General features: G+C 39.8%; 1 protein-coding gene across 4 annotated transcripts in view; it reads right to left on the bottom strand.

Moving 5' to 3' along the window:
* Window positions 1-5,466: 5,466 nt before the first annotated feature.
* PKIB (cAMP-dependent protein kinase inhibitor beta) overlaps window positions 5,467-20,948 on the bottom strand; it is a 122,761-nt gene continuing 107,279 nt past the window's right edge. For 3 of the 4 annotated variants that reach the window (XM_005890113.3, XM_070377107.1, XM_070377106.1), the window contains 2 exons: window positions 14,884-15,063; window positions 5,468-6,724 (listed from right to left, as the gene is read on the bottom strand). In XM_005890113.3, coding sequence (XP_005890175.1) covers window positions 6,657-6,724; window positions 14,884-15,055 — 240 coding nt within the window. In that variant the 5' untranslated portion in view covers window positions 15,056-15,063 and the 3' untranslated portion in view covers window positions 5,468-6,656. Of the gene's footprint in view, window positions 6,725-14,883; window positions 15,064-20,948 lie in introns of all 4 variants that reach the window. The other variant, XM_070377108.1, reaches the window with a different exon arrangement.

Consider the following 20,948-nt stretch of genomic DNA (forward strand, 5'->3'; position numbering starts at 1 on the left):
CTACACCTGCATGGAGCCAGGGAGATCATTTCATTTTCCTTTGTGGCCCTATTTTTAAGATATTTATATATCCTGCCATGTTATTTTTGTGTGTCCCACAGAATGTGAGCATGCCCTTTCCATAACTGTGACCAGACCCAGGACAAACCTGAAATGAGTAGAGTGTGGGCGTGGTGCCTCTTGTTTTCAGTTTAGCTTTATCCCCTTCGCTTCACTTCTGGGCACTACTTCCCACCCCACAGAGCCACAGGCTCCTCACCAATTTTCCGTTCCTTCAGGGTCTCAAAAGTTAATGGCAAATTAAATGGCAAGTGAGTTTGCCCTATCTTTCCTGGAATAAGGTAAAATATACATTAATGAAGGAGTGAATGAATGAATAAATGGAAAACAAATAAAATTGTTCCTCTGCCCATGTACAACTTTTCAGTTTTCTTAGGAATCCTGAGTGGAATTCAGACCAATCTTTTTTTGGGGGTGGGGTGTGGGGAGGATAATTGCTTTACAATGTTGTGGTCATTTCTGCCATTCAACAACATGAATCAGTCATAATTATATATGGCCCTCTTGAGTCTCCCTCCTGCCTCTCATGCCACCCCTCTAGGTCTTCACAGAGCCCCAGGCTGGGCCTTGTGTTATAAAGCAGCTTCTCACTATTATCTATTTTATTTTACCCATGCTAGTGTATATGTCAATGCTACTTTCTCAATTGGTCCTACCCTGTCCTTCCCCTGCTGTGTCAAGTCCATTTTCTATGTTTGCATCTCCATTTCTTCCCTATAGATAGGTTCATCAGTACTATTTTTTTTTCTAGATTCCATTTATATGTGTTACTACACACTGTTTTTCTCTTTCTGACTTTACTTTGTACAACAAGCTCTGCATAACAGGTTCATCCACTTCACTACAACTGACTCAAACTCATTCCTTTTATGGCTGAGTAATATTCCATTGTATATATGTACCAACATCTAGGTTGCCTCTATATCCTGGCTATTGTAAATAGTGTTTCAATGAATACTGGAGTAAAGACCATATATGACAAACCCAGAACAAACATTTTTCTCAATGGTGAAAAACTGAAAGCATTTTCCTCTAAGATCAGGAACAAGACAAGGGTGCCCACTCTTAACCACTATAATTCAATATAGTTTTGGTAGTCTTGGTCACAGCAATCAGAGAAGAAAAGGAAATAAGAGGAATCCAGATTGGAAAAGAAGTAAAACTTGCACTGTTTGCAGATGACATGATACTATACCCTATAGGTACTATAACCCTAAAGATACCACCAGAAAACTACTGGAGTTAATCAATGAAATTGGAAAATTTGAAGGATATAAAATTAAAACACAGAAATCCCTTGCATTCCTATACACTAACAATGAACATTTATTTAACTTATATGCAGAGTAGATGATGTGAAATGCTGGGTTGGATGAAGCAAAAGCTGGAATCAAGATTGCCAGGAAAAACATCAACAACCTCAGATATGCATATGACACCACCCTATGGCAGAAAGCGAAGAGGAACTAAAGAGCCTCTTGATGAAGGTGAAAGAGCAGAGTAAAAAAGTTGGCTTAAACATTGAAAAAACTCAACATTCAAAAAACTAAGATCATGGCATCTGGTCTCAAACTCTGGGAGAGAGTGAAAGACAGGGAAGCCTGGCATGTTGCAGTCCATAAGGTCACAAAGAATCGGACATGACTGAGTGACTGAATAACAACAATGAGAAATCAGAAAGAGAAATTAAGGAAATAATCCCATCCATCCGTGCAACAAAAAGAATAAGATACCTAGGAATAAGCCTACCTAAACCATGGGTCACAAAGAGTTGGACACAACTTTAGCAACTGAACAATAACAACAGGGACCAAGGACTTGTATGCAGAAAACTTTAAGTCACTGATGAAAGAGATCAAAGATGACACAAACAGATGGAGAGATACCCCATGTTCTTGGATTAGAAGAATCAATACTGTGAAAATGACTCTATGGCCCAAATCAATGGACAGATTCTTTGCAATCCCTATCAAACTATCAATGACATTTTCCACAAATTTAATGAAACTTGTGGATGCGATGGTCTGAGGCAAAAGGGCCATTGAGAGCAGTATAGGAAAAGCATATGCTGGTCCTGAGAGCCCTATCCAAGGTCACAGTTGTCATTTTCTTGAATTCCTAAAGGCCCTCTTGAATCCATTTTCTTCATCTGAATATGAGAAACATCATGAACCATTTTTGTATCACCATTATTATGAAGCTTCAAAAGGGTCGGCAAGGGTGCTTAGTAATCACCAGTCACTCAAAGGATGGCTATAATGATAATTTTTCCTATCACCGTGTGCTCAACGAGAAATCTGTTCTAGGCTTTTAACAGTAACAATACATTCTCTAGCTCTTTGTTTGAGTCAAAGCTTCCATTTTTAATAAGCTGCAGATTTTAATGTTCTGCGAGTTATCATTAGTAAGTCTGGAAAAAAAATGGAGTGCATTCTAGTTATCATTCCTAGGTTTAGCTAACTAGGTACTGCTGGTGGACAGAAAAGAGAGTGAAGGATTAGCAGAAAAATCTACTTTGGTAAACAACAAAGAAAGAACCAATAAGACCTAGGGTTTTACCTTGAAGTCTCCATCACCCTTTATGCTCATGCAATTAATAACAGCAATTAAGAATAAGCTTTGGTATGTGTCAGGCATTTTCCTTAGCAGTTTACCACTTAAATCTCATAATAATTTGCCATTTTATACAGTTAGGAAGTTGAAAGACAGAGAGGAAAATAACTAAAGTCATGAGCACACGTGGGAGAGCTGTAATTTGAACTAGAGGTGTCAGATTCCACAGATGAGGCAACGAGCCAGTGTGCGCCAGTAATTCTTCTCTCCTCTCTCTCCATCATCTACCCAAGCCACCACAGCTAGTAACACTGAAAGTTAATGCTGTGTTGCCTTTCGCAAATAAGATACCTCCCCTTGTAGTCACTCTCATTCTGAGAAGGTTCAAACCTTTCCAGTCCAGATCACACACACACACGCACAAAATCTCTGGGCACATGACGCAGAATGGTTTTTGTTCTTTCTCCTCCTATGTACAGAGTCAAGTTTCCAGATAGTCTCTTTCTAGCTTTATTATCCCCTTTTGTCTTGGTTTCTCTGACAGTATTCATTAAGACTTTATACAGTTATTGACTAGAGCAAGTGGCTTGTAAAGAGACAATAGCAAAAATGAGCACGGAGACTTTCTTGAATGAGCCCCAACTAGGGGCTTTGTTTAAAGTGACTTTGCTATGACAAAATACTATAGGCTCCCAGAAATAGTTTGATTTTTTTTTTAAAGTTGGTTGGTAAATTCAATTTTGTCTTTAAATTACCACTGACCTCTCGAATTCTTCTTTATCTGGATTCCTTCTCAGCCAAAAAACCCTTTCATTGGCAAATATTCAACAAGCTTGATACCTCATCTAAGATAAAATATTATGTGCATAAAATGAGAGATTTGTATGTGTTTTGTAATGAAAAAGTGATTTAGGACATACGTGACTAAGAATATGTGTCATTACTAATAACAATGAGGAGGGACATGGCTTCATTTCTGTCTTCTAAATGAGAAAAAAATATCTTCTAAATGAGAGATAAATACTCTGACTCAAGATCTGTTCCTTTTTCTCTTGTACATTTTCATGGAACACTTACTCATTTAAATACTGACTCAAAACTCTGTTTTGTGTCAGTAACTGTCATAAAACACTAGGGAGGTGACTCATTGTTAAAGGGTAATACTCATCACTTGTCAATGGTTCATTAGCATGACTGAATAGGCACTAATGTGGTAATTATCATGAATTGTCAATTTCCATCAGAGTGTCTTCTCCCAGTTCTAAGATTGAGAATGCTTGTGAAATCATAGGGGAAAGCAGAGGATAGCCAAGTTAACAAATCCACCTCCAATACCGGAAAATAATGGCAAAAACATCTAGAATAAAAATGATGATGGTGATAGCTAATATTTGCTGCTGGTGCTGCTGCTGCTAAGTCACTTCAGTCATGTCCGACTCTGTGCGACCCCATAAACGGCAGCCACCAGGCTCCCCCGTCCCTGGGATTCTCCAGGCAAGAACACTGGAGTGGGTTGCCATTTCCTTCTCCTATGCATGAAAGTGAAAAGTGAAAGTGAAGTCGCTCAGTTGTGTGCAACCCTCAGCGACCCCATGGACTGCAGCCTACCAGGCTCCTCCTGCCATGGGATTCTCCAGGCAAGAGTACTGGAGTGGGTTGCCAGTGCCTTCTCCGAACTAATATGTATTGAATAATTATTCTTTGCCAGGCATTAGCCAAGTGCCCCACATACTTTATTGCTTCCATTCACCCTATAAGGGGCTTCCCAGGTGGTGCTAGTGGTAAAGAATCTGCCTGCCAATGCAGGAGATATAGGAGACACAGATTCCATCCCTGGGTTGGGATGATCCCCTGGAGAAGGAAATGGCACTCCAGTATTCTTGCCTGAAAAATCACATGGATAGAGGAGCCTGGGAGGCTGCAGTCCACAGGGTCACAAAGAGTTGGACATGACTGAAGCAACTTAGCATACATACATATATATATATATATATATATATATATAGCATCCTATAAATTATATACTATTACTAATGCCATTCCAAGAAGATAAAACTTAGAGACATGATGTAAATCATGCCCAAGATCATATAGCTAGAACTCAAACCCGGGTCATCCGAATCCAAAATCCACGCACTTGACAGTTTTATTTTTCAACTTCAGTGCTACTGACACTTGTGGTCAGATAATTCTTTGCTGTGAGGGTCTGCCCTGTAGGACTGAGCAGTTTAGCAGCATCCCTGGCTCTGCCCACTAGATGCCAGCAGCACATTCTCTCCCTGCCCCTTCCCCTACAAGCGGAAGCCAGAAACACTCCAGATGTTACCAAAGGTACTCAGAAGGCCAAACTGTCACTCCCCCAACTTGAAAACTCCACCCTAACCCCCGTTTGTGTGCAGGGCTTAGTCACACAGCCATGTCCAACTCTTCAAGACCCCATGGATTCTAGCCCACCAGGCTCCTCTGTCCATGGGATTTCCCAGGCAAGAATAGTAGAGCGCATTGCCACTTCCTTCTCCAAATTCCTCTTTATACTGACAATATAATATCATGTCATTAAATAACTTCCAGAAACCTAATTTTTACAGCTCTAAAACATTTTATTGAATGTAAAATTAGCACCACATCTAAGAGATTACTTTTGATTATTTTTTAAAGAAAAATGTATGTTTAAGAACTTAAAACAACCAGATTCTTTGAAATCTACCCCTTTGTTGTATTCTCAGATTTAAAGATGAACTTTGTCAATGAAATGAGAAGTGGGAGGTGTTTTATATTGCAGACTATTCACTTCCCTCATTAAAATGTCACCATATTCCATCTGTTACACTGTAGGAGATAAAATGAAGAAGACTTGGGTCGGTAATAAGTTTCTTTAATAGTGAAAGAGTTTATTTGATTACTGTATACAGACATGGCCTAAGTCAACAATCAAATAAAATACTGCATGCAGATAGATCTGAAAATAAAAATAAATCCATTAGTCAGATTTTCTCTAAAAATTCAGAATTCTATGATTCTCCTAAAATATCTAATAAATCAAAATTTACTAAAGCTTTGGTTTTGGTTTCATTCCTCTTAAAATATATAATTAAATATATATTAAAAGCAAGTATTTTGCGATTTCTGCCTGTACGATTCACTAAACACTTAAGTGCTTATTATTATGTCAGCTAGTTTAGGAAAGATATAAAAATTAAGGTCGGCATTCCTGAGGAAATTATTTAAGAAACAAGTCATATACACAAAAGCCCTGAAAATAAGAAAATACAGTACAAAGCAACTAGTAAAGTGTTCTGTGTAATTCACATTAAAGAAAAATATACGCACACACATATGCACACTGAAATTAAGGAAGATAGTGAGATTCATTTAATAGGCATATTTCATATAAACTATTCATCACAGATTTTCCATTTTAAGAGTCCACATGAAAAATCACAGTATGCTTAGACTAGAAGCAAAATACATCAGACAAAAATTTTCTAGAGATGTTTGAGCTGTCAAACTTCTACTATTTTTCCAAATCTGTTTAAGGTTTGGGGGGGAAAGGTTCATTTTTGGATAAAAACATACTTTTATCTATCCTTTTTTGAATAATCCATTACTTTTCTCACCAAAATACACAATTTCTTACAAACCCCATACAGTTTTAAATTAATAGTGTTTGGTTTATATTTACCAAGAAATGGTTTTCCTGTTACCATAAAAATGGAATTTAAAATATATCTGGCTTAAGAAATCCAAAAGAGAACAGTGGATTTAGCTAGGTTTATAGATAAAAGATATGTATTTAAATGATCATACATCCTTAACCTCTCTCTTGGGTGCAGTTTGGAAGTAATCTGCCTTTTAATAACCTACATTGGACATCATGGTTGTAATCCAAGTGAGTAGCATCACAACAAAATTATCCACTACACACACGTTGCTTAGGGCTGCAATGTTACCATAGTTACTACCAGATCAAACATCTCAGGAAAGCAGGGCCACTAAATCTCTGACTGTGCAGAAACTCAGCACTTTTGATAGGTAATGAGCCTTCATTTTCCTTCATCTTTGGGCTTTTCCAATTGATCTTGTGCTGTTTCTTCATCTTTCTTTTTCACATCTGAAAAACAGATAAATTTTCATCACACAGAGAATATATTGAAATCTACTTTGTACTATATTGGGGAAAAAAACAGTCAGTTTTTCCTTTATGCATCCTAGTCATTTTCTACTTGATTAGGACATACTTCTTTGCCGTCCATGTAGACGTAGAGAATACACAAAGAAAAGATGTATGGGTCTGCCTCCTAGTTACTTTTCTCTCTTATTCTCCAGAATATTATGTGCCAGGCAACCTTCAAAGGTATTATTACAATCTCCATTTATAGACCATTCTCTTGAAGCATAAGCAGGTTAAGTGACTTGCCTAAAGTCACTGAGCTAGTGAGTGACAAAGCCACAGTTGGGATGCAGACTGATCTTGCCCTTCCCCATCTCCTGATGCTGGATCACACTCTCTCAGCTTCCTCATACTTTCCACCTCCTCTGCTGCCAAGAGTTAATCTCATTTTCTTTTCTACTTCACAGGGGAAAAAAAAAAAAAATCAAAACCATCAGATCAGACAAGCTCAACTTTCTGCCACCAAACCTGTAAAATTACCCCTGCAGTCTAGATGTTTTCCTTTTACCCATACGACCATGGAAGACATGGTCCTCAGGACTGGCTATGGCTGTTAGAGCCCTGTGCAAATTGAAAATACAGCACTGGGCGCAGAAGAGCCAAGAGGAGCTACTCCACGTTCAAGGTCAGGAGGGGTGGCTGTGAGGAGATAACCCTCGTCCAGGGTAAGGAGCAACAGCTGCGCTTTGCTGGAGCAGCCATGAAGAGATACTCCACGTCCAAAGTAAGAGAAACCCAAGTAAGACGGTATGGGTTGCAAGAGGCATCAGAGGGCAGACACACAAACCATATTCACAGAAAACTAGTCAATCTGATCACACGGACCACAGCCTTGTCTAGCTCAGTGAAACTAAGCCATGCCATGTGGGGCCACCCAAGAGAGGTGGGTCATGGTGGAGAGGTCTGACATAATGTGGTTCACTGGAGAAGGGAATGCAAACCACTTCAGTATTCTTGCCTTGAGAACCCCATGAATAGTATGAAACGGCAAAATGATAGGATACTGAAAGAGGAACTCCCCAGGTCGGTAGGTGCCCAATATGCTATTGGAGATCAATGGAGAAATAACTCCAGAAAGAATGAAGGAATGGAGTCAAAGCAAAAACAATACCTAGTTGTGGATGTGACTGGTGACAGAAGCAAGGTCCAATGCTGTAAAGAGCAATGTTGCATAGGAACCTGGAATGTTAGGTCCATGAATCAAGGCAAATTGGAACTGGTCAAACAGGAGATGGCAAGAGTGAACATCGACATTCTAGGAATCAGCGAACTAAAATGGACTGGAATGGGTGAATTTAACTCAGATGACCATTATATCAACTACTGTGGGCAGGAATCCCTTAGAAGAAATAGAGTAGCCATCATGGCCAACAAGAGAGTCCAAAATGCAAAACTTGGATGCAATCTCAAAAACGACAGAATGATCTCTGTTCATTTCCAAGGCAAACCATTCAGTATCACAGTAATCCAAGTCTATGCCCCAACCAGTAATGCTGAAGAAGCTGAAGTTGAATGGGTCTAGGAAGATCTCCAAGACCTTTTAGAACTAACACCCAAAAAAGATGTCCTTTTCATTATAGGGGATAGGAATTCAAAAGTAGGAAGTCAAGAAACACCTAGGGTAACAGGAAAATTTGGCCTTGGAATACGGAATGAAGCAGGGCAAAGGCTAATAGAGTTTTGCCAAGAGAACACACTGGTCATAGCAAACACCCTCTTCCAACAACACAAGAAAAGTCTCTACACATGGACATCACCAGATGGTCAACACTGAAATCAGATTGATTATATTCTTTGCAGCCAAAGATGGAGAAGCGCTATACAGGCAGCAAAAATAAGACCGGGAGATGACTGTGGCTTAGATCATGAAATCCTTATTGCCAAATTCAGACTTAAATTGAAGAAAGTAGGGAAAACCACTAGACCATTCAGGTATGACCTAAATCAAATTCCTTATGATTATACAGTGGAAGTGAGAAATAGATTTAAGGGACTAGATCTGATAGATAGAGTGCCTGATGAACTATGGAATGAGGTTCGTGACACTGTACAGGAGACAGGGATCAAGACCATCCCCATGGAAAAGAAATGCAAAAAAGCAAAATGGTTGTCTGGGGAGGCCTTACAAATAGCTGTGAAAAGAAGAGAAGTGAAAAGCAAAGGAGAAAAGGAAAAATATACCCATTTGAATGCAGATTTCCAAAGAGTAGCAAGGAGAGATAAGAAAGCCTTCCTGAGCGATCAATGCAAAAAAATAGAGGAAAACAACAGAATGGGAAAGACTAGAGGTCTCTTCAAGAAAATTAGAGATACCAAGGGAACAGTTCATGCAAAGATGGGCTCAATAAAGGACAGAAATGGTAGGGACCTAACAGAAGCAGAAGATATTAAGAAGAGATGGCAAGAATACACAGAAGAACTGTACAAAAAAGATCTTCACGACCCAGATAATCATGATGGTGTGATCACTCACCTAGAGCCAGACATCCTGGAATGTGAAGTCAAGTGGGCCTTAGGAAGCATCACTACGAACAAAGCTAGTGGAGGTGATGGAATTCCGGTGGAGCTATTTCAAATCCTGAAAGATGATGCTGTGAAAGTGCTGCACTCAATATGCCAGCAAATTTGGAAAACTCAGCAGTGGCCACAGGACTGGAAAAGGTCAGTTTTCATTCCAATACCAAAGAAAGGCAATTCCAAAGAATGCTCAAACTACCGCACAATTGCACTCATCTCACACGTGAGTAAAGTAATGCTCAAAATTCTCCAAGCCAGGCTTCAGCAATATGTGAACCATGAACTTCCAGATGTTCAAGCTGGTTTTAGAAAAGGCAGAGGAACCAGAGATCAAATTGCCAACATCTGCTGGATCATTGAAAAAGCAACAGAGTTCCAGAAAATCATCTATTTCTGCTTTACTGACTATGCCAAAGCCTTTGACTGTGTGGGTCACAATAAACTGTGGAAAATTCTGAAAGAGATGGGAATACCAGACCACCTGATCTGCCTCTTGAGAAATCTGTATGCAGGTCAGGAAGCAACAGTTAGAACTGGACATGGAACAAGAGACTGGTTGCAAATAGGAAAAGGAGTATGTCAAGGCTGTATACTGTCACCCTGCTTATTTAACTTCTATGCAGAGTACATCATGAGAAACGCTGGACTGGAAGAAACACAAGCTGGAATCAAGATTGCAGGGAGAAATATTAATCACCTCAGATATGCAGATGACACCACCCTTATGGCAGAAAGTGAAGAGGAACTCAAAAGCCTCTTGATGAAAGTGAAAGAGGAGAGTGAAAAAGTTGGCTTAAAGCTCAACATTCAGAGAACGAAGATCATGGCATCTGGTCCCATCACTTCATGGGAAATAGATGGGGAAACAGTGGAAACAGTGTCAGACTTTATTTTTCTGGGCTCCAAAATCACTGCAGATGGTGACTGCAGCCATGAAATTAAAAGACGCTTACTCCTTGGAAGAAAAGTTATGACCAACCTAGATAGCATATTCAAAAGCAGAGACATTACTTTGCCAACAAAGGTCCGTCTAGTCAAGGCTATGGTTTTTCCAGTGGTCATGTATGGATGTGAAAGTTGGACTGTGAAGAAAGCAGAGCACCAAAGAATTGATGCTTTTGAACTGTGGTGTTGGAGAAGACTCTTGAGAGTCCCTTGGACTGGAAGGAGATCCAACCGGTCCATTCTAAAGATCAGCCCTGGGTGTTCTTTGGAAGGAATGATGCTAAAGCTGAAACTCCAATACTTTGGCTACCTCATGTGAAGAGTTGACTCATTGGAAAAGACTCTGATGCTGGGAGGGATTGGGGGCAGGAGAAGGGAACAACAGAGGATGAGATGGCTGGATGGCATCACTGACTGGATGGATATGAGTTTGGGTGAACTCCGGGAGTTGGTGATGGACAGGGATGCCTGGCGTGCTGCGATTCATGGGGTCGCAAAGAGTCGGACATGACTGAGTGACTGAGCTGAACTGAACTATTCAAAAAATATGAAAAAATTTCAAGATGACAACTATAGAACAAAACCAAGGGTATGCCTCACCTGAGCCCAGAGAGGGCCCTGAGCAGCTGCCAGGCCAGCTCACCCTTGGAGCTGGTGCTGCTTCCACTGATCAGGTCTAATTTCTTCATAATCCAGGATCCTATCTATTTCTGCCTCAACAGCACTCTTGTGATCATCTCTAAGCTCCTCATTTCATCTGACTTTCACTCTTTCTCCTGGCTCCTTCATTTCCTCAAGTCACTGCGATCTTCAAACTGACAATGGCCTCCACTTACTGTTTTTTTTTTTTTTTACCCTTCAAAATATATCTTTGGCTGTCATCATTTTAAAATAAGACTACTGTTTCTACTACTTCTCCTAAATGGGTCCTATCAAAATCATCAGGGGCATCTTTGAAATGAAAAAGGAAATGGCAACCCACTCCAGTATTCTTGCCTGGAGAATCCCAGGGACAGAGTAGACTGGTGGGCTGCCGTGTATGGGGTCACACAGAGTTGGGCACGACTGAAGCGGCTTAGCAGCAGCAGCAGACTATTCTGTTCTCCAAACTACATTCATCAAATATTTATTAAGCACATGCTACTTCCCTGGTGGCTCAGATGGTAAAGAACCCACCTGCAAAGCAGGAGACCCAGGTTCGATCAATGGGTTGGGACGATCCCCTGGAAAAGGAAATGGGTTACCCACTCTAGTATTCTGGCCTGGAGAATTTCACGGACAGAGGAGCCGGGCAGGCTACAGTCCATGTGATCACAGCCAGACATGACTGAGTAATGAACACATGTACCAAGCAGTGAAGAAAAAACTATACATTCCAACCCTCAAGGAAATCTTCATGAGAAATATGGACAATAACTAAAATGAGTAAAATGTGTGGCATGTGGAAGTTTACAAGAGCTACCGAGGAAATTAAAGAACAGAAATTGTCAAGAAGTCTTGGGGGCTGGGTTGGCTGGGAATGTCTCACTGAGAAGGGGCCATGTGAGTCAAGACCTGAGAAGGTAAGGAAGTTAGCTAGGTGGGTAGCAGGGAGAAGAGCATTCCAGCAGAGAAAACATCAGGGTCAAAGGCAGAAATGTGCTGGAAAGAACTGCCATGGGGACTGTGCAGACAAAGGACAGAAAATGGGGTCACAGGGATAACAAGTGACTAGACCTCTGAGGGAGAAAATGGCAGATTTCTGAACCAATTTTGAAAGTACAGCTGACAGCACTTGGATGTCTCATAGGCATCTCAATGGAGGAAGCAGAAATCACTCCTCTAACCCTTAAAACTGCTTTTCTTCCATGTTGGCTCTTCTCAGTATATGGCATCACCATCTACCCTGTTGCTCCAGGAATTATCCTCTATTTCTCTTCTTCATTACTTGTAGTTATTTCTACCACATCAGTTCATCATCAAGTCCTATGAATTGTGCCTATAAAACATATCCCAAACCCACCCAATTCCATCCATCTTCACAACATATTCAAAGCCATCATCTTTCACTAGATTTCTGCAACTGTTCCATGGGTAAATGCTTAACAAATCCTTTCTCCTTCTCTAAGGGGAAATTTTACTTGAGATTAATTTTCTAGCTCTGTTATCCTGGAAATCAGATTATGTTGGAATGTCAGCATGGTTAGTAAGTGTATGGTAGAAATGACCCAAATGGTAAAATACACCTGTACTGAGAGAAACTATATGCTAACTGGTAGGGAACCATAGTACTGGGATTCCATAAGGGTCATGACTCTTGTAACTGAGCATGTCTCTTGCAGTGTCCATGGACTTAACTGCAAGTATTAACTCCCTGGGACATGTGGCTTCTAACCCACCATTGCTCCCATTGGTGCAGATCTTGTCACCTTGCACCTGAGTTCTCAGTGAGTGGTGGGGTAGGGATTCATAGAGACTAGCCCCCATGACTCCTTATATGGACTTCTGCAAGGACTCACACAGAAGGAGATGATGTCATGTGGCTCTTCTGGCCCACTGGGTTTCTAAACCTGTATACTTTTGAGCAGACTGGCACCAAATGTGGTCTTATGAGTCTGAATGTTTAATTTGGCCCCCAAAGATTTCCTAATGGGGAGTGCACTTCCTAACTCCACTATATCTGTTATTTCTCTCCTACAATCCATTCTTCACGTAACAAAGTGGATATTCAAATATTCAACCATGAATATCATCTCCCTCACATTTAGAAGAAAATCCTCTTTACTCACCCAGGTTTCTAAAGCCCTAAGAGAGCTATTCCTTGCTTACTCTCCAATGTCATCTCTACCCTCCCTTCTCACCTGCTGTCCTCCAGTTGCAGGGGCCAGCTTTAATGCTTCTTGACATGTCCATCTCATTCCACTCTAAGAGCTTTATACAAGCTGATCCTCCTGCAAAGAATGTCCTTCCCTCTTACTTTCCTGCCGGGATAGGGTAGAAGTACGGAGCCTTCCAGCTCTCTCTTGCCTTACTGCCACTAGGAATAAACATCTACACACAAACTGGAGTCCACTATGAAGTCTAAAATGGCGTACAGTATTGTCATATTTATTTTCAAAGAACTAAACTCAACATTCAGAAAATAAAGATCATGGCATCTGGCCCCATTACTTCATGGGAAATAGATGGGGAAACAGTGTCAGAATTTATTTTTTTGGGCTCCAAAATCACTGCAGATGGTGACTGCAGCCATGAGATTAAAAAACGCTTACTCCTTGGAAGAAAAGTTATGACCAACCTAGATAGCATATTCAAAAGCAGAGACATTACTTTGCCAACAAAGGTCCGTCTAGTCAAGGCTATGGTTTTTCCAGTGGTCATGTATGGACATGAGAAGTTGGACTGTGAAGAAGGCTGAGCACCGAAAAATTGATGGTTTTGAACTGTGGTGTTGGAGAAGACTCTTGAGAGTCCCTTGGACTGCAAGGAGATCCAACCAGTCCATTCTGAAGGAGATCAGCCCTGGGATTTCTTTGGAAGGAATGATGCTAAAGCTGAAACTCCAGTACTTTGGCCACCTCATGCGAAGAGTTGACTCATTGGAAAAGACTCTGATGCTGGGAGGGATTGGGGGCAGGAGGAGAAGGGGATGACAGAGGATGAGATGGCTGGATGGCATCACTGACTTGATGGACGTGAGTCTGAGTGAACTCTGGGAGTTGGTGATGGACAGGGAGGCCTGGTGTGCTGCGATTCATGGGGTCGCAAAGAGTCCGACATGACTGAGCGACTGAACTGAACTGAACTGAACCTCAAGAAGCTTTAAGAACTGTGTATAAGCAATGGGGTGAAAGACTCAAGATTTTCCTACAGGGGTTTGATAGTTCTTGCTTTTTCTGAATTCAACTTTTCTACTGGTTAGAGAAAGATCCGGAGAAGGCAATGGCACCCCACTCCAGTACTGGAAAATCCCATGGACGGAGAAGCCTGATAGGCTTCAGTCCATGGGGTCATTAGGAGTTGGACACAACTGAATGACTTCACTTTCACTTTTCACTTTCATGCATTGGAGAAGGAAATGGCAACCCACTCCAATGTTCTTGCCTGGAGAATCCCAGGGACGGGGGAGCCTGGTAGGCTGCCGTCTATGGGGTCGCACAGAGTCGGACACGACTGAAGTGACTTAGCAGCAGCAGCAGAGAAAGATCAACCTTTATACAAACACCCATCTTAAAGTTCTTATCTCTAATTGATAATAAATGTATTCTTAGATATGATAAATAGAAGAGCTTGTAGAATACCACGATGGAGCAGAAGCTTCCATGGTGACTTGCCAACAGATGGCAGAAGGAAAATTATTCGAGAGCACCTCAAAAAATTTTGAAAGAAAGGATTATAATTGTCTACCTTTGTATTCCCAAACACTAGCACTGTGCATAACTATACATATTTAATGAAGAAATAAATGTTCAGTTTCCACATTTACACCAGGAGATTAAAGAGAGAAGTCCACTTTGTGAAACACTGAAAAGATCTACTTAGCTTAAAGCTGAGAGATCTTAGTAAACAAGTTTAACTAGTTAAAAGGGAGACTGTTCCCGAGGAAATGATGAGGAAGAGATAACTACCACTGACTCTAAGAGGATTTTGAGTGTTACCTTCCTTCACGGATAGGGCTTCCAGTTTGACGGGCAACTCCTCCAAGGTCCCGCCTGCAGCCGTTGAACCTTGGATGTCTGGGACAGCATTTCGGCGACCTGCCCGTGCTGATGACGCAAAATTGTTGACCACAGGCTCCACATCCGTCATTTTGGGTGAATCTGTCCTCATAGTAACATCTACAAATAGAAGGTGCACATGAAGATGAAGATGAGCCTATTCCAAGATCCACGTTCACACTAATGGTTAAAAGCCATGGCTACATCAACAACACAGAAGCCTTGAGAACCGAATCACTGACTGCACCCTGCATCAAGGTCCTGGGGCTTCTATCTGCACATTTGTACAATCACTAATGGAACAGGAAGGCCTCAGAGGGAGCCAGATGGCTATAAATGACTGCGGAGCCCAAAGGAGCCACTTGGATGCTTTAGTGTGCAGTAATCTCTTGCCTTTTGTTCTGCTTTTCTATGGATGGATCAGCCAAATGAGGGCTTGGAAGGAAATGCAAACCGATTTGTTTGGCCACTCCCATGGAGACTCTGCCTGCCAGTATTTGCTTGTGGTGCTTGTTCAGGCTGAAACCAAATCACTATAATTTGTAAGGACCAAACAAAACACACTCTGTTCTTTCTCTTTAGAAATAAATTGAACTTTATCTCAAAGCCTTTTTACCCCAGTGGCAGCTGTTTGTCTATCTGCTCTAGCTTCAGGCACAATTTTCGACAGTCTCATGTTTGTGTTTGGGAGGGTAGAACCTGTGTTACCTTTTCTTGCCTTCAAGTGGACATGGCAATTACTAGTACCTTCCTAAGCATCTTTTATCTTCCTAGCAAATGCCTCTATGAAAGAATTCTCAGGAGACCATTCCCTACAGAGGGAGGGAGGTGGCAGACATTGCTTATTCTAAAACGAGCCCTCTCTTTCATATGTTTTCTAATGAAAACTTTCCTAAGACATCAACAATGAATAGTATCTCAAAAGCAGCAGCTGCAGCAGGAATTTTCTCTTTTTTTGAGAACCCATTAAATGCTAGGCTCTCAGCTGGGCCTTGAGAGTACACAGAAATGATTTTGTCTCCATTTTTAGGGGACTTGCACATTCCAAGGGGAGAAGAAAGGATATACAAGCTAGGATAGATAACATCCTAACACAGAATGGGCAGAGTATCAACCAACGGATGAAGAAACTCATCTGTGGCACCTAATGGCCGAAATAGATGAACCTTGACCTACACGAAGCAAATCAAACCTTTCACTGTAGTTAGAAGGGAGTCTTTTCCAATCAGTTAACTGCAATTCAGAATTTGGTAAACATGAAGTGAAGAGTCATAAATTATGGTGTGTTTGATATCAGAAACACACTTTCTTTGGTTCACAGCACCCCAAAAACGCACACGGAGTTTCATGTGGGCCCAGATGTTCTCATCTCTAAAGGAATCATGGTAAAGCTGAGAACAATGCTAGATTTTCAGACATTATTTTGGACTTCTGAATGTTGGGTGTTTGCCAATTGTCTGGCATTGACAACATCAAGTAACTGGACTATTAGTCAAAGAGAACACTCCATGCTAGACTCGCAAAATGATATTGGTTAATTGAATTAATTTCTCTGAGTTGCAGTTCCTCACCTATATAATGAGCCTGACTGATTCAAAGGATTCTAGTGAAGAACAAATGAGATGAAGAACATGGAAATTCTTTCTAACTATAAAACCACATTCTGATTATTGGCATCATTATTCATCTCTCACTAAGTTTGATTTATACCACCACCTCTTATGTATCCCCTTTAGTCCTAACAAGAAACATCATCTTATTGAAAGACCTCTTGAGTTTTAAAAGAAGGAAACCAGAATTTATTCAATACTGCACAAACATGTTCACCTGTATTATCTCAGATAAACCTCCCAATAACCCAATGAAGTAGTGAGGAATAACTCTCACTATATGAGTGTGGAAACTGGGGCTCAGAAAAGTGACTTATTTTAAGTTGAACAACTGCTAACCTAGCACACAAGGTTGCAAATTCAGTTTCGGTTCATTCTGAAAGCAAGATGACATGGATTACTACAAAACTATCCTTCTAAACTCTGGTGATATACACAGACAGCCATACAACAGCCCATTTCGAATCTGCCCTTCATTACTTTTCAAATAGAAAAAATTATATACAGTTGACCCTTGAATGACACAGGTTTAAACTGCACAAGACCATTTATATGTGGATTTTTTTCAATTAATATGTTCTACAGTGCTACACAATCCATGGTTGGTTGAATCCTGGGGTGGAGAACTGCTGATGCAGAGAGTCGACTGTAACATTATACATAGGTTTTCAGATGAATGGTGGTCGGTGCCCCTAACCTCCATGTTGTTTAAAGGTCAACTCTATATACATTTGTGTTGAAAGAGAAAGAGATTCCCTGTTTTTGCATAGGTATTCCTTTCTGGCTTGAACTTTTGGTTATCCATGTGCCCCCACCCCACCCTTATGATAGACAAATTTCAATTAGAGATCACTTCCTACAGCTTGCGAGGAACACTTGACATTATTTAGGGAACAGACCCCATGTGCAGGCCCCCATTCTGTCCTCAGCCAATTAACATCACACGAGAAGCCATGTCCACAATCAACTGTTTATTTCTAGGAAGCATCTTCATGCTAAGTTTGGAAGAGAAGCTCCATGAATACCTTGATTCTTACTGTCCTGACAGTCCAAAATCTTAATACTAAAGATAATAATAGATATAAGAATACTAAGATACACTTTTTAAAAAACTTAAATGTTATATATTTTATGATTAGTAAGATGGGATATGTCAAAGGAGTCTTGAGTTAGAATTTGCATATTGAAAGAAAACTTCCAAAAGGTGGCCTGATGGATGGGTCATCAACATGAAAGAAAAAAATTCTGAGCTCCAAGATTTTTCATTGCTATTGACTCCTATTTTGAAAGTTTTTGCTTTTGCCTTTATACTATTTTTTTTTTTGCTTTTATTTCCAATATTCTGGGAGGTGGGTCATAGAGGATCCTGCTGTGATGTATGTCAGAGAGTGTTTTGCCTATGTTCTCCTCTAGGAGTTTTATAGTTTCTGGTCTTACGTTGAGATCTTTAATCCATTTTGAGTTTATTTTTGTATATGGTGTTAGAGAGTGTTCTAGTTTCATTCTTTTACAAGTGGTTGACCAGATTTCCCAGCACCACTTGTTAAAGAGATTGTCTTTAATCCATTGTATATTCTTGCCTCCTTTGTCAAAGATAAGGTGTCCATAGGTGCGTGGATTTATCTCTGGGCTTTCTATTTTGTTCCATTGATCTATATTTCTGTCTTTGTGCCAGTACCATACTGTCTTGATAACTGTGGCTTTGTAGTAGAGCCTGAAGTCAGGTAGGTTGATTCCTCCAGTTCCATTTTTCTTTCTCAAGATCGCTTTGGCTATTCGAGGTTTTTTGTATTTCCATACAAATTGTGAAATTATTTGTTCTAGCTCTGTGAAGAATACTGTTGGTAGCTTGATAGGGATTGCATTGAATCTATAAATTGCTTTGGGTAGTATACTCATTTTCACTATATTGATTCTTCCAATCCATGAACATGGTATATTTCTCCATCTATTAGTGTCCTCTTTGATTTCTTTCACCAGTGTTTTATAGTTTTCTATATATAGGTCTTTAGTTTCTTTAGGTAGATATATTCCTAAGTATTTTATTCTTTTCGTTGCAATGGTGAATGGAATTGTTTCCTTAATTTCTCTTTCTGTTTTCTCATTATTAGTGTATAGGAATGCAAGGGATTTCTGTGTGTTGATTTTATATCCTGCAACTTTACTATAATCATTGATTAATTCTAGTAATTTTCTGGTGGAGTCTTTAGGGTTTTCTATGTAGAAGATCATGTCATCTGCAAATAGTGAGTTTTACTTCCTCTTTTCCAATTTGGATTCCTTTTATTTCTTTTTCTGCTCTGATTGCTGTGGCCAAAACTTCCAAAACTACGTTGAATAGTAATGGTGAAAGTGGGTACCCTTGTCTTGTTCCTGACTTTAGAGGAAATGCTTTCAATTTTTCACCATTGAGGATAATGTTTGCTGTGGGTTTGTCATATATAGCTTTTATTATGCTGAGGTATGTTCCTTCTATTCCTGCTTTCTGGAGAGTTTTTATCATAAATGGGTGTTGAATTTTGTCAAAGGCTTTCTCTGCATCTATTGAGATAATCATATGGTTTTTGTTTTTCAATTTGTTAATGTGGTGTATTACATTGATTGATTTGTGGATATTGAAGAATCCTTGCATCCCTGGGATAAAGCCCACTTGGTCATGGTGTATGATCTTTTTAATATGTTGTTGGATTCTGATTGCTAGAATTTTGTTTAGGATTTTTGCATCTATGTTCATCAGTGATATTGGCCTGTAGTTTTCTTTTTTTGTGGGATCTTTGTCAGGTTTTGGTATTAGGGTGATGGTGGCCTCATAGAATGAGTTTGGAAGTTTACCTTCCTCTGCAATTTTCTGGAAGAGTTTGAGCAGGATAGGTGTTAGCTCTTCTCTAAATTTTTGGTAGAATTCAGCTGTGAAGCCGTCTGGACCTGGGCTTTTGTTTGCTGGAAGATTTTTGATTACAGTTTCAATTTCCGTGCTTGTGATGGGTCTGTTAAGGTTTTCTATTTCTTCCTGGTCGAGTTTTGGAAAGTTGTACTTTTCTAAGAATTTGTCCATTTCTTCCTCGTTGTCCATTTTATTGGCATATAATTGTTGATAATAGTCTCTTATGATCCTTTGTATTTCTGTGTTGTCTGTTGTGATCTCTCCATTTTCGTTTCTAATTTTATTGATTTGATTTTTCTCCCTTTGTTTCTTGATGAGTCTGGCTAATGGTTTATCAATTTTATTTATCCTTTCAAAGAACCAGCTTTTGGCTTTGTTGATTTTGCTATGGTCTCTTTTGTTTCTTTTGCATTTATTTCTGCTCTAATTTTTAAGATTTCTTTCCTTCTACTAACCCTGGGGTTCTTCATTTCTTCCTTTTCTAGTTGCTTTAGGTGTAGAGTTAGGTTATTTATTTGACTTTTTTCTTGTTTCTTGAGGTGTGCCTGTATTGCTATGAACTTTCCCCTTAGGACTGCTTTTACTGTGTCCCACAGGTTTTGGGTTGTTGTGTTTTCATTTTCATTCGTTTCTATGCAAATTTTGCCTTTGTACTTGTACAAAGTACTTGCCTTGTACTTGTAAAGGCAACAAAAGTTGCCTTTATACTATTATTTCTACATAGGCTTTCTAAATTTGTCCTTTTTTGTTGATTGGTGTTAGAAAACAAGACCATCACAAAACTATCTAAGTTTGTCAATGTTATACTCATTAACTACCATTTTAAGATCAAAACAAAACTGGATATGCAGAAGGTCAAACAACAGGTTACTTTACTGCAGAACTTTCCTTGGTCCATTTCTGAACTCTCACTGGGCACCATCTTCCTTTCAGAGCCTGTGACTGATGCTGAGTGACCAGGACGTTAGGCTCCACCACAAGACAATCCCAGCCCCACAGGCTTCCTATAGTGAAGTCATCTGATTTCGGTGACTTAGAGAGCACTGGGAAGAGCGTCTGAATACACAAGGTGATTCTTAACTGGGCTCTTTTAATTCCCTGGTAAGTTTGTTGCAGCCTTAGAAATAATCTGAAAGTACATCAAGAAAAGAAGGATTGAATAAATCATATCTATTATATTACTGGATATTATATGGCTCTCACAAAGAATGTGTAAGATCCAGTCAGATGTACTTATGGAGATATGTTCCTAATACAATGTGAAATAAAACAAGCTTAAAAAGCAGTATTGACAGCATGGAGTGAAAGGGGAAAAAAAGTAATGAATATAATGTCATTTGAACTTAAAAAAAGAAGAAAAGTTCTAGTTAGGAATTTAAGAGAGAACAAGGAGAATATTAACCACTTTTGGTATCTCCTTACGTATTTTAACCTGTAATAAAGTATTAAAATTAAATAATATGTAAAGGAATTGAAACACATTCACCTGGAAAAATTATGAAATACACAGA

The sequence above is a fragment of the Bos mutus genome, chromosome 9 (genome assembly GCF_027580195.1).
Source record: "Bos mutus isolate GX-2022 chromosome 9, NWIPB_WYAK_1.1, whole genome shotgun sequence".
NCBI classification, from domain to species: domain Eukaryota; kingdom Metazoa; phylum Chordata; class Mammalia; order Artiodactyla; family Bovidae; genus Bos; species Bos mutus.